Raw genomic sequence first — 14,722 nt, forward strand, 5'->3', positions numbered from 1 at the left:
TGTCCGCCTGCCCACCGCAGTCCCAAGTGACCTGCGCGAAGCAGCCCCTCCCAGCCCGGCATGCTCCACGTGGAGAGCGGCACTTGGGCGGAGATTTTAAGAGATCCTTGCTCCCTTGCTTATGCGTTAGGAAAATTGGGGGTGTTCTTAATCTGGCCCAGACAAATATTCTCGCATTTTTCTAGACACGCCAACGCATGCTCAACACACACTCTTAGAACAGAACCAATTACCCAAACCCAGGCGTCCCTTGTTAGCGTGCAGAATTTTCTATTCTTTTGGGAGAAAACCTCGCCTTTTTTTTCCGGAAAATTGAGAAAATAGAAGCCATCAGGTAGGAATTTCCTCATGATACCACGACTTTCTACAAAAGTACTAATATCCGTGCTTGTCTTATATCCTCTTTCCACTTTTTCAACAGTGGACAAAGTCCACTGATCAATGAACAATCCTATTTGTACTCATTCAAGGGCCTTTTTTTCTTCAGCTACTCCGTCATTCTCTTGTATCATTAATGTGGACCTCACTAGTAGGTTCCTCCCAGACTTGTAATGTGGCCCAGTGTCTCCCACCTTTAAAAGATGTTACCTTGGGGAGCCTCGGTGGCTCCCTTGGTTGAGTGTCTGAATTTGACTAAGGTCCTGATCTTGCTGTTGGTGACTTAGAGGCCCTGCATTGAACTCTTTGCTATCCCGGAAGAGCCTGCTTTGGATCATCTGTCCCCCTCACTCTCTGCCCCTTCCCTGCTGGTTCCGTCGCAAAATAAATAAACTTTAAAAAATAAATAAAACAAAATAAAATAAAAGATGTTGCCTTGATGGATTTACTCCATCTCTCTCTTGGCCATCCTAAGAGCAAAACTTTATTTTTTTATTTTTTCAGTAATCTCTACACCTAACATGGGGCTTGAAGTCACACTTTGAAAGAGTCACTGGCTCCACTGACTGACCCAGCCAAGTGCCCCTATCCTCCCATTTAAAAATAATCTTTATGGGGGCGCCTGGGTGGCTCAGTCGGTTAAGCGGCCAACTTCGGCTCAGGTCATGATCTCACGGTCCGTGAGTTCGAGCCCCACGTCAGGCTCTGTGCTGACAACTCAGAGCCTGGAGCCTGTTTCAGATTCTCTCTCTGACCCTCCCCCATTCATGCTTTGTCTCCCTCTGTCTCAAAAATAAATAAACGTTAAAAAAAATTTTTTAAAAATCTTTATGGGGCAGCTGGGTAGCTCACTGGGTTAACCATCTGATTCTTGATTTTGGGTTAGGTCATGATATCATAGTTCTTGAGTTTGAGCCCTTCATGGGGCTCCCAGCTGACAGCATGGAGCCCGCTTGGGATTCTCTCTTTCTCTCCCTCTCTCTCTGCCCCTACCCTACTCTTAATTTTAAAAAATCAAAATAATTGTTATTAAAAGTTGTCTTTTATATTCGTGTTTATTCATACAAAATTATGAGAAATTTCTTGGGGGGGAAAAAAAGCCTTGCCTGTAATAGATACAGATTTTCTTTCTTTCTTTCTTTCTTTCTTTCTTTCTTTCTTTCTTTCTTTCTTTCTTTCCTTCTTTCCTTCTTTCTTTCTCTTTCTTTCTTTCTTTCTTTCTTTCTTTCTTTCTTTCTTTCTTTCTTTCTTTCTTTCTTTCTTTCTTTCTTTCTTTCATGTCTATTTTTGACACACAGAGAGAGAAAGGGAGAGAGCAAGCACATGTGGGGTAGGGGCAGAGAGAGAGAGAGGGAGACACAAAATCCAAAGCAGGCTCCAGGCTCTGAGCTGTCAGTACAGAGCCCCATGTAGGGCTCAAACACATGAACCATGAGATCATAACCTGAGCCAAAGTCAGAGGCTTAACGGATAGAGCCACCCAGGTGGCCCAATACATACAGATTTTCTACCTGTGACACCACACTTATCTGGTTTTCCCCCAACCTCACAGGCCCCCTTCAATCTCCTGTATTGTCTCTTCATTTTCTGCCCAATCTCTAAATGTTGGAAGTCCTCAGAGTTCAGTTTCTGGACATATTTTTCTATGTACCAGTTCCCTAGGTTTTTTCAGACATTGTCATGGCTTAATTTTATTATTATTTTTTTATTCTCGTGGCTTTAAATACCCTCTCTATCCTGCCAATTCTCACATTCATGTGTATAGGCAAGGCTTTTCCTCTGAATTCAAAAACACAACTACTGCTTGATATCTACACTTAGCAATATTGGGGGGGGGGGGAGTCTTTAATTATAACATGGCCAAAATGGAATTTTTTATTTTCTTGACAGACCTATTATTCTTCTCAGTAATAGCACTATCCACCCAGAAGACAAGGCTAGAAACTCAGAAGTCATCCTGATTCTTTTCTGTTACTACTCACATCCAATCCATAGGCAGACACATAGATTCAACTTCTAAAACTATCTTAAATCTCTTCATTTGTTTCCATCTCCACTGCCACTACCCTATCATTGTCTCTAACCTAGAAAACTGCAACACACTGTTTTGTTCTAAGTTTATTTATTTATTTATTTTGAGAGAGAGGGAATGCATGCATGTAAGCAGGGGAGGGGCAGTGATTTTATTTTTAAGTAATCTCTAAACCCAATGTGGTGCTGGAACTTACAACCCTGAGATCAAGAGTCACTCTGTCTTCTGACTGAGACAGCCAAGTGCCCTGGTCTCTTCTGTTCTAATGTGATTGTTTTTTGTTTTTGTTTTTATTTTTATTTTGAGAGAGAGAGAGTGTTTGAGTGGGTGGTGCGGGGGGGGGGGGGGGTGCAGAGGGAGAGTGAGAGAATCTCAAGCAGGCTCCACACTCAGCATGGGGCCAGAAGTGGGGCATGATCCCACAACCGTGGGACAAAGACCTGAGCCAAAATCAAGAGGCAAGTGATCAACTAACTGAGTCACACAGGCACCCCTAAAGTGATTAGTTTTTATAATGAATCAATGGTGAATTTTGCTAAGTACTTTTTCTGCATCTATTGAAGGATCATGTGCATTTTCTCCTTTATTCTGTTATTATTGAAAATTACTGACTTTTTTAAACAATTTGGCAATCCTAGGATAAACTCGGATGTATCTCTGGGTTTGATTTGCTAATATGTTGACTACTTTATTTTTTATTTATTTTATTTTTAATTTTTTTAATGTGTATTTATTTTTGAGAGCAAGAGACAGAGAGTGACTGGAGAGGGACAGAGAGAGGGAAACAAAGAATCCAAAGGAGGTTCTAGGCTCCAAGCTGTCAGCACAGAGCCCAACATGGGGCTGGAACTCACAAACCACGAGATCATGACCTGAGAGGAAGTCTGACACTTAAACGACTGAGCCACCCAGGAGCCTCTATTTTCTTTTTTTAAAGTAATCTCTACACCCAACTCATGACCCTGAGATCAAGAGTCACATACTCTACTGGCTGAGTCAACCAGGTGCCCCAATTTGATTATATGTTGTTAAGGATTTTCCAATCTTTGCTTTTGAAAGATACTGGTCTATAATTTTCTTGTAACAACTTTGTCAGGTTTGGATATCAAAGTTATGCTGGCATCATAACATGAGTTGGAAAGTGTTCTTTGTCTTTTAATTTCTGAAAGTTTATAGATTCTTTCTTTCTCAGATGTTCATTAGAATTCACATCTGAGTCTGGAGTTCCTTTTTTTTTTTTTTTTCCTTTTTTAAAGATTTTATTTTATTTTTTAAAGTTATTTACACCCAGAATAGGGCTTGAACCCACAAACCCAAGATCAACAGTTGCACACTCCACTGACTGAGCCAGTCAGGGACCTGGAGTCTGGAGTTTCCTTCTGGAAGAATTTTTGATGAATTCAATTTTTTAAATTGGCTGTGAAGATTTGTTTCATCTATGGTAGTTTCTATGGTGTGATTTTCAAGGCATCTGTCCATTTCATCTAAATTGTTAAATTCCTTGGCAAAGAGTTATTTAGGAATGCTTTGTTATCTTTTTAATATTCGTAGGATCCACGGTTGCCTGGGTGGCTCAGTCGGTTGAGCGTCCGACTTCAGCTCAGGTCACGATCTCGCGGTCCGTGAGTTCGAGCTCTACATCGGGCTCTGGGCTGATGGCTCAGAGCCTGGATCCTGCTTCTGATTCTGTGTCTCCCTCTCTCTCTGCCCCTCCCCCGTTCATGCTCTGCCTCTCTCTGTCTCAAAAATAAATAAACGTTAAAAAAAATTAAAAAAAAAATATTCGTAGGATCCCTAGTGATGTCCTCTTTTTAATTTTTTTTAATTTTTAATGTTTATTTTTTTATTTTTTTTAATGTTTATTTATTTTTGAAGGAGAGAGAGGCAGAGTGTGAGTGGGGGAGGGGCAGAGAGAGAGAGAGAGAGAGAGAGAGGCACAGAATCTGAAGCAGGCTCCAGGCTCTGAGCTGTCAGCACGGAGTCTGACGCAGGGCTAGAACTCACAAACCGTGAGATCATGACCTGAGCCGAAGTCGGACGCTCAACTGACTGAGCCACCCAGGTGCCCCATTTAATGTTTATTTTTAAGAGAGAGAGCACAGGAGTACTTGTGCACACACACAATTGGGGGAGGGGAGAGAGAGAATCCCAAACAGGCTCCAGGCTCTGAGCTGTCAGCACAAAGTCTGATATGGGGCTCGAACTCACTGACCAAGAGATAATGACCTGAGCCAAAGTCAGATGCTCAACCAACTGAGACACCTCTTTTTAGTTCTTGGTGTTAGTAATTTATATTCTTTCTTGTTTAGTTATCAGTCTAGCTAGGAACTTACCAATTTGTTGATCTTTTCAAAACACCAATTTTGGGGTTTGTAATTTTATCCGTTGTCTTAAATTTTGTTGATTTCTGTTTTGTTTTCTTTTTTTTCTAAATGTTATTTATTTTTGAGAGAGAGAGAGCGTGAGCAGGCCAGGGGCAGAGAGAAAGGGGGACAGAGGATCCGAGGTGGGCTCTGCGCTGCATCTGCAAGCCCAATGTGGGGCTCAAATTCACAAACCATGAGATCATGACCTGCACTGAGGTCAGACATACAACCAACTGAGCCACCCAGACACCTGAGTTCTGTTGTTTTTTTTTTTAATTAAAAAAAAAAAGTATTTATTTATTTATTTATATTTATTATTATTTTATTTATTTATTTTTTATTTATTTATTTATATTTATTTATTATTTATTTTTGAGAGAAAGAGACCAGAGCATGAGCTGGGGGGGGGGGGGGGGGTGTGCAGAGAGAGAGAGGGAAACACAGAATCTGAAGCATCCAGGCTCTGAGCTGTCAGCACAGAGCCCGAAGTGGGACTCAAATGCACAAACCATGAGATCATGACCTGGGCCGAAGTTGGACACTCAACTGACTGAGCCACCCAGGTTCCCCTTCTGATTTCTGTTTTAACTGCAAACTTTGTGGACAAAGTAGAGTGATCTTTGTAAAAACATAATCAGACAGTTTTATTCCCCTGCTGAAAACCTTCAAGCATTTCCCATTGTATTTAGGATAAAAAACAAAATTATTACCATATCCTTTAGAGCCCTCAGTGGTCTGGCCTTTGTCTATTTCTCCAACCCCATTTGTTGCTACTCATTCACTCACAAAGTTTCATTCACAGTGGACTTTTGACAATTCCTATGCAAGCCAAGCTGTTTCCTGTTTAAGGCTATTCTCTTCACCTGAGGCCATTCTGCCCCCACAATTCTGCATAGTTATTTCCTTTTTATCCTCCATGTGTCAGCCTAAAGTATAGCATATAAAAGAAACTTTTCCCTGATGATTCTAAAGTAGCTCTCTGATCCTTACACCCAACAATTATTCTCTATAATGTGGCCTATTTACTTAAGCATTTTCCATAAACTATCATAATTTTATTGATTAGTTTATGTTTATTGACATGTTCCAAATTTATTTGACGTTAGAGTGTCATCTAAATAGGATATTACTGGGGCGCCTGGGTGGCTCAGTCGGTTAAGCATCCAACTTCCACTCAGGTCGTGATCTCCCAGTTCATGGGTTTGAGCCCCACATCAGGCTCTATGCTGACAGCTCAGAGCCTGGAGCCTGCTTCAGATTCTGTGTCTCCTTCTCTCTCTACCTCTCCCCCGCTTGTTGCTCTCTCTCTCTCAAAAATAAACATAAAAAATGTTTTTAAATAGGATACTACTGTGTTGAAGTATAGCATCCTGGCTAGTAGAGTAGGCTGTAGATTCACTGGCTGAATTTGAATCCTAGATCCACCACTAACTGTGTGAATTTGGGCAAGTTATTTGATCTCCCTGGGCCTCCGTTATCCCATGTGTAAAAAAGGGATATCAAATAGTACCTATCTTATAGTTGTTGTAGAGATAGAGTTAAGGCATTGAAAGTGCATAAAACAAAACCTGGAACATAGTAGGTCCTCAGGAAATATGCATGACTTATTTGTCATCAATTTCTAGGGCCTAACGGTGTCTGTTATTCAAAGAATTGATGTGAGGAATTGTGTAAAGTGTTCAGTTGTTATCCAAGTATGTCAGGTATCATTGGCCCAACTCCTCAAGGCAATGCATTATTCACATAATACAGGTTTTATTATTTGCCATTCATCGTTGCTCAAATTAGCAACATTTCCTTCCTTCCTTTCTTCCTTCCTCTTTTCTTTCTTTCTTCTTTCTTTCTTTCTTTTCTTTCTCCTTCCTTCCTCCCTCCCTCCTTTCTTTCTTTCTTTCTTTCTTTCTTTCTTTCTTTCTTTCTTTCTTTCTTTCTTTCTTTCTTTAAGACAGAGACAGCATGAGCAGGGGGAAAAGCGAGAATCCCAGCACAGAGCCCAATGTGGGCCTCAGACTCATGAAACTGTGAGATCATGACCTGAGCCGAAACCAAGAGCTGGATACTTAATTGGAGGAGCAACCCAGGCGCCCCAGTAACAAGACATTTCTATGAAACAAAACAAATGAATTTAATTGTTCTTCCCATGGTCTAATTGTGCCTTATTTCTGCCTACTGAACATGAGGTCTCTAAAAACGGGACTGAGCCTTCCTTTTTCCCATCAGTATACATCACTGAGCACCTATTATGGTGCCACATCCTGTGCTCCTTATAGGAAATGAAGGCATGGCTCTGCTTTGGAGAGAACCAGTTCAGGGGACACAGGTAAAAAGGTAATTACCATAAAGTGTGGTACATACTGTATTAGAAAGATACCTGATGTTAGATGCTACTGAACATTCAAATCAGACTATAAGTACAGCTAACAGATCTCCCAAGGTAAGCCCCCCATTATGCTGATACAATGCCTGACACACAATGGATGTTGAATACCCAAGGGGAGAATAGTGTAAGATATTATTATATATACCCATTAAACTTTCTTTTTTTTAAAGTTTTTATTTATTTATTTATTTAAAAAAAAATTTTTTTTTAACGTTTATTTATTTTTGAGACAGAGAGAGACAGAGCATGAACGGGGGAGGGTCAGATAGAGGGAGACACAGAATCTGAACCAGGCTCCAGGCTCTGAGCTGTCAGCACAGAGCCCGACGCGGGGCTCGAACTCACGGACCGCGAGATCATGACCTGAGCCAAAGTCGGCCACTTAACCGACTGAGCCACCCAGACGCCCCTAAAAGTTTTATTTATTTAATGTTTATTTATTTTTGAGAGAGAGAGCGTGAGCCAGAGAGGGGCAGAGAGAGAGAGAGAGGGAGCCAGAGGATCCGAAGCAGGTACCAGGCTCTGCACTGACAGCAAAGAGACCAATGTGGGGCTTGAATTCACGAACCTCGAGATCATGACCTGAGCCAAAGTCGGACACTTAACTGACTGAGCCACTCAGGCACCCCTACCCATTAACCATTCTAACTCCATACCCTTGAAAACTAGGAGTGGTACCTCACTTACTGCCTAGACCAGACCACTGTCCCATTCTATAGATCAAAGGGGTATTCTCAAAAAAGGCAGTAAAAGAGTAACAGTGGAAATCAAAACAGAAATAGTCAATCTTCAGTGGAAGATAACCTGGCAAGATACACTTTGGGTCATCAATCTGAAATAAATCAAATATAACTATAGTCATTATTTTAAATATTCTTGCATTCTGACTATTGATGTTTATCATTTGTGCTTTAATAATGTGAATAGTTAAAAAAGAGAAATAATGATCCAAATATGAATAAAATTCTGTAACATAGAATGCAAATTTTTATTTAAAAAAATATTTGCAGTCCTCTTTTATTGATAACATAACTGAGATATTTATTTCATACATTTAAATTATCTTGTGACTTGATAACAATATTTAGCTACAGTATAGCCCAGAAATGAAAATATACAAAATACTTTCAAGAACACACGTATTTCTACCTGTGGGGTACACTTACAAATCATACAAAGACACATATTTATTTTAAAATAAAGACTTTGAAAATGAAACCAGTTCATCTAATTTTTACCAAAGTATAACAAGAAATCTTTTATGCAAACAAAATTAAAATTGAAGCAGAAGTAACACTTTTCGATTTAGTTTTCTAATGTCCTAAAAATCACATCAATTAGATGGTAACTAGACTATTGTGGTGATTGTTTTGCAGTAAATACAAATATTGAATCATTACATTGTGCACCTGAAACTAATATATTGTTATATGTCAATTTTACCTCAATAAAAAAAATTATAAAGTTAGAGCAGTTAAAATAGTTTGCATTGATCAAAAAAAAAATCACATCAATTCTACAAATTGCTATGTCTGAGGACAGAACTGTATTTGTTCCCTTTCCACTTCTGTCATGCTTACAGTAAAAGATAAAAAGTACTCTAAACACAATAAATGGAATTCTTATATTTTAAACCATTTTAATATAAAGGATAGCAAATCAAATCAGCTTTATGTTTCTACTTAAGTTTATATTGCACTAAAATTATTTTACATGGAAGAACTAGTTGATGTATCATGACAAAATACCTTAGAAACATTCTTTGACATTCACATCTATATTAATAGATATTTCACAGTTCACTTAAATAAGTTTTCTAGTATATACCAAATCATCTAACAAAAACAAATCTATAATGCTAATCTGTTTTGAGAGCAAAGATATTCAGTATTTATTATTACTGCCTTTGGGAAATATATTGACTTTTAAAAACAAATTTAAGTCATAGTACCTAGTAATAACATTTGAGCAACACCTGAAAATTCTTCATTTATTGTTGAGCTTCTACAAGGCTAATTTTTAAATACAGCATTTATTTTATTTAAAAACAGAGAAAAAGTGTCAGTCCTTTTATGCAGTGGAGCAGAATTATGAGAAGAGAGATACTAAGAATAATGTTCAATGCTGGCTTCTAAACTACTTCCCTCCCACCCCCCCACCGCCCCAGTAATCTCTACACCTAATGGGGTTGGAATTTATGACTCCGAGATTAATTTTTTTTTTTTTTCAATGTTTTTTATTTATTTTTGGGACAGAGAGAGACAGAGCATGAACGGGGGAGGGGCAGAGAGAGGGAGACACAGAGTCGGAAACAGGCTCCAGGCTCCGAGCCATCAGCCCAGAGCCTGACGCGGGGCTCGAACTCACGGACCGCGAGATCGTGACCTGGCTGAAGTCGGACGCTTAACCGACTGCGCCACCCAGGCGCCCCATGACTCCGAGATTAAGAGTCGCATGCTCTTCTGGCTGAGCCAGCCAGGTGCCCCCTAAGCTACATTTTATAAACATAAAAATTCAGTTCTCATCATTCTGCTGCAATATAACCAAGCCTGTTTATTACAATAATAATAACCAATGTTAGAGTCTTTGAAAATCATGATTATACTTAAAGCTTGGAATTAAAGCATGATAAAGCCTAATGGCAACCTCTTGAATCCCATTTTAAGTTAGTGCTACTCCCAAAAAACATTTTAAAACAGTTTCAAATAACCTAACTGATTAGCCAGCATCAGCTTAGGAATTTTTTTCAATGTTCTCAGTTATAACTTTTGGCATCAAAAAGCACGGTAAGCACTTTTGATTTGTTATGAATAAAAAAATCAAGTACTAAAATACCAGTGGTTCCTGTGACTAGGCAAATAGCCCCCTTCAAGTAATGTTCCCCTCAAAATTAAAAGAACATTTATGTCTCCCTGTGAGAGTTTACTCAGGAAAAGAAATCACGATTTTCTTCAGTTGAGGTGAAAAAACTGCTTCATAAGTTCGTATGTTGTAAAAGCCACTGCTTGAGAGGGAATACAGCGAATGTAATTAAGAGATAAGCCACGATATAATCCTCTTCGAATTCCATGGTGTCCATAGACGTACTTCATAGTCTCCCACATGGTACTGAAAGACAATAGTTAAATGATGACACCTTTATGCCCACTGATGAGATATTTTCAGAATCCATAATAGCATTTTTAAAAGAAGTCAAAATGTCAAGGGCACCTGGGTGGCTCAGTCAGTTGAACATCTGACTTTAGCTCAAGTTATGATCTCACAGGTTTGTGACTAAGATCCCCACATAGCTCTCTGTGCTGACAGTGAGGAGCTGCTTGGGATTCTCTCTCTCTCCTTCTCTCTCTGCCCCTCCTCTACTCACCAGATCTTCTGTCTCCCTCTCAGCCCCTCCCACACACCCTCTTTCCCTTTCCTTCAAAAATAAATAAACATTTAAAAAAAAAAAAAAAGCCAAAATGTCATCTTGAATAGCTTTTGGAAAGCAAGTGTTAAAACAAGGTGAAAATTCACCATAAAACAGCAATTCATTCCAAACAAGTACAAGCATTATACACAGAATTGCTGGCTGATTAATACAATTTACTTTGTTTGGACTATGTAAAATTTACTGGCAACACTATATCATAAAAATATTTGAAATATTTATGTACTCTTTTTGACGGATGTATGCTCACTTGCCCATCAAGCTTCCATTTCAACTCAACTTTTATACTACAACTAGCAGATGGTTATAGAACTAAAGGTTAAAGGACTATCAGATATAGGCAATAAAGACTTTCTAGTTTCAGTGTTCCTTCCTTTCAAACCAACATTTTGGCTTTTGCCTTTCTCTTTTGATAGGCAATCTGGACTAAAATCTTCAAAAAACCTTTTAGGCAATTCAAAGGCAATTCAAAGTCCTGAGCAAATATTCTGCTCTTCCCCTGAGGAACAACACACCACCCAGAAAACAGAATGATTCTAAATCTCTACAGATTATAGAAAACTCTAGAGCTGTGCTGGGTAATGATGGTAGCCACTAGCCATACATAGTTAGTGAGCACTTAAAATGTGGCAAGTCCAAATTGAAATGTGCTGTCAGTATTAAATACACCCTGGATTTCAAACACTTAGTTTCTTTATTTTTTTAATTTTTTTAAATGTTTATTTGTTTTTGAGAGAGAGAGAGAGAGCGCCAAGAAGGGGCAGCGAGACAGAAGGAGACACAGAATCTGAAGCAGCCTCCAGGCTCTAGCCGTCAGCACGGAGCCGGATGTGGAGCTCGAACCCACGAACCGTGAGGTCATGACTTGAGCCAAAGTCTGGCGCTTAACTGACTAAGCCACCCAGGTGCCCCTCAAACAAAGTATTAAAAAAAGGATGCAAAGTCTTGAGATGTTGAAGTGATAATATTTTTGATATATTAGGTTAAATTAAAATATTTAACTTTTTTTTAAGTTTATTTATTTAAGTAATCTCTACACCCAACATGGGGCTCGAACTCACAACCCCAAAATCAAGAGTTGCATGCTCCTCACAATGAGCCAGCCAGGTGCCCCTAAATTAAAAGATTTTAAAACAGTCATTTGTTTTTTTATACTTTTTTTTTAATGTGGCTACCAGAAAATTTTAAATTATGTAAGTGGCTCACATTATATTTCTATTTAACCAAGCTGCTCTAAAGTGATTTTTTAAATGTTTTTTTTTTTTGAAAGAGAATGAGAAAGAATGCGCACGAGTGCATGTGCAAGTGAGTGAGGGTGGGACAGAGACAGAGGGAGAGAGAGAATCCCAAGTGGGCTCAGAGCTGTCAGCGCACAGTCTGACTTAGAGCTCAGTCACCCAAACCATGAAATCATGACCTGAGCCAAAATCAAGAGTCTGACACTTGACCAACTGAGCCACCCTAATGTGACTTTTTAACAAACTTTTAAATAATCTCTACACCCAACATGAGGCTCAAATTCAGAACCTCAAGATCAAGAGTTGCACACTCGGGGGCGCCTGGGTGGCGCAGTCGGTTGAGCGTCCGACTTCAGCCAGGTCACGATCTCGCGGTCCGTGAGTTCGAGCCCCGCGTCAGGCTCTGGGCTGATGGCTCGGAGCCTGGAGCCTGTTTCCGATTCTGTGTCTCCCTCTCTCTCTGCCCCTCCCCTGTTCATGCTCTGTCTCTCTCTGTCCCAAAAATAAATAAAAAACGTTGAAAAAAAAAAAAAAAAAAAAAAAAAAAAAAAGAGTTGCACACTCTTCCAACTGAGCCAGCCAGGTGCCCCTAAAGTGAAATTTTTAATAGGGATTGGGACTTGGGGTGCCTGGGTAGTTCAGTCAGGTAAGTGTTGGACTTCAGCTCGGGTCATTATCTCACGGTTCGTGAGTTCGAGCCCCACGTCAGGCTCTGTGCTGACAGTTTGGAGCCTGGAGCCTGCTTCGGATTCTGTGTCCCCCTCTCTCTCTGCCCCACCCCTGCTTGTGCTCTGTCTCTCTGTCTTTCAAAAATGAATAAACATTGGGGCGCCTGGGTGGCTCAGTTGGTTAAGCATCCAACTTCGGCTCAGGTCACGATCTCACGGCCCATGGGTTCAAGCCCCGCATCCGGCTCTGGGCTGATGGCTCAGAGCCTGGATCCTGCTTCCGATTCTGTGTCTCCCTCTCTCTCTCTGCCCCTCCCCCGTTCATGCTCTGTCTCTCTCTGTCTCAAAAATAAATAAACGTTAAAAAAAAATTAAAAAAGAATGAATAAACATTATATATATATATATATATATATATATATATATATATGGATTGGGACTAGATTGAAAGTTTGTAAATTTACCAAAGGATACTATGGAAGATCTGAACTACTGGTAAGACCACAGTCCTATCTCTATACCTACTTTAAACATTACATTTCCTAAAGAAAATGAACAATGACAAATGGAAAACTTACAGGCACTTTTCAAATTCTGGAAGAACGGTTCCTAATTGCATTCGCCGACGAGTTACATCAAATGGGTAGCTAAAAGAAGAAAAAGGCAGAAGGATATAAAAATGATTTCTAGCATTCTACTCAACAATTATTGAATACAAAGTCCTACATGTTATTTCCCTAGGAAATAATGTGTTCTTATACCTTTATTGTTTTGTCTAATTTAGGAGTCAGGACATAAGCACATGAATACAATCAAACAGCAATAAAGAGGTCTTGCCTTTGCTTATGTGGTTCTATTGGGTTAGATGATTCTCTCTCATCACCACAATATAGAGTTCATTCCTCAAGGCCAAATTCAATGCCACTTTCTGAAGAAACAAACTGGGTATTTTTCATTGTTGGAACCCTAGGACAGGGTTTCTCAACTTTGGCACTATTGACATTTTAGGTTAGATAATTCTTAATTGTGAGGATCTATCCTATTCAATGTAAGATGTTTAAGCACATCCCACTCTACCCACTCTGGCCTCTACCCACTCCATGCCAATAGCATAACCCCAGCTGTGACAGCCAAAATTGTCTCCAGATATTAATAAATGTCCACTGGAGGCAAATCACCTCTAGTTAAGAACCACTACTCTAAAAATATTCAGCAAGCCCCCTTGTATACAGTAGACCAACAAAAAATTTTCCTTAAAGGCAAAAATTAACAATACAGATACTGCATTTAGAGAACAGAGAAAATTCTGTTAAAAAATTTGCCTGAGGGGCACCTGGGTGTCTCAGTTGGTTGAGAGTCCAATTCTTGGTTTCAGCTCAGGTCATGATCTCACAGTTCGTGAGCCTGAGCCCCACATTGGGCTCTGTGCTGACAGTGTGGGACCTGCTTGGGATTCTCTCTCTCTGCCCCTCCCCTGCTCATGCTCTGTTTCTCTCTCAAATTAGGTACACTTAACTAAAATAAAATAAAATAAAATAAAATAAAATGCCTGAAATGAAATATACAAAAGGAATCTCTCTTAAGAGTGGGACCCCAGGGGGCACCTGGGTGGCGCAGTCGGTTAAGCGTCCAACTTCAGCCAGGTCACAATCTTGCGGTCCGTGAGTTCGAGCCCCGCGTCAGGCTCCGGGCTGATGGCTCGGAGCCTGGAGCCTGTTTCCGATTCTGTGTCTCCCTCTCTCTCTGCCCCTCCCCCGTTCATGCTCTGTCTCTCTCTGTCCCAAAAATAAATTTAAAAAAACGTTGGAAAAATAAATAAATAAATAAATAAATAAATAAATAAATAAAAAGAGTGGGACCCCAGGTGATTTTTTTAAATAACTTTTATTTTGCTAATATTGACTACTTGTCAATGTAGTTAAACAATTTATGTAATTTATCTCATTCCATCTTCATAATTGCATGAAATAGGTATTGCTATCCCAACATTAAGAAAATTGAATCTTACATTCTCAAGTGTCACAAAGCTGCTTTTTACTTTCCTATTCAAAGATCTCCATGGTACCTAACATATACTTAAGTGATATATGACAAAAATAATAAGGTGATTTTATCAAAGCATGGGGACAGGACCCGTGGGCAGGAAGAGCTGCCTATATTTATATTCATAATGATATGTTATAATTAAAAAAACATGTGGGACTCCTGGGGGGCTCAGTCAGTTGAGTGTCCA

At 39.6% G+C, this 14,722-nt stretch overlaps 1 protein-coding gene across 2 annotated transcripts in view; it reads right to left on the minus strand.

Moving 5' to 3' along the window:
• Positions 1–9,593: 9,593 nt before the first annotated feature.
• Positions 9,594–14,722, minus strand: part of SLC25A16 (solute carrier family 25 member 16) — a 52,772-nt gene continuing 47,643 nt past the window's right edge. The window contains exons 8-9 of one of the 2 annotated variants that reach the window (XM_058696520.1): positions 13,068–13,136; positions 9,594–10,292 (exon numbers count right to left, since the gene is read on the minus strand). In XM_058696520.1, coding sequence (XP_058552503.1) covers positions 10,187–10,292; positions 13,068–13,136 — 175 coding nt within the window. In that variant the 3' untranslated portion in view covers positions 9,594–10,186. Of the gene's footprint in view, positions 10,293–13,063; positions 13,137–14,722 lie in introns of those variants that run through there. The other variant, XM_058696519.1, reaches the window with a different exon arrangement.

This window comes from Neofelis nebulosa, chromosome 13 (assembly GCF_028018385.1).
Source record: "Neofelis nebulosa isolate mNeoNeb1 chromosome 13, mNeoNeb1.pri, whole genome shotgun sequence".
NCBI lineage: Eukaryota > Metazoa > Chordata > Mammalia > Carnivora > Felidae > Neofelis > Neofelis nebulosa.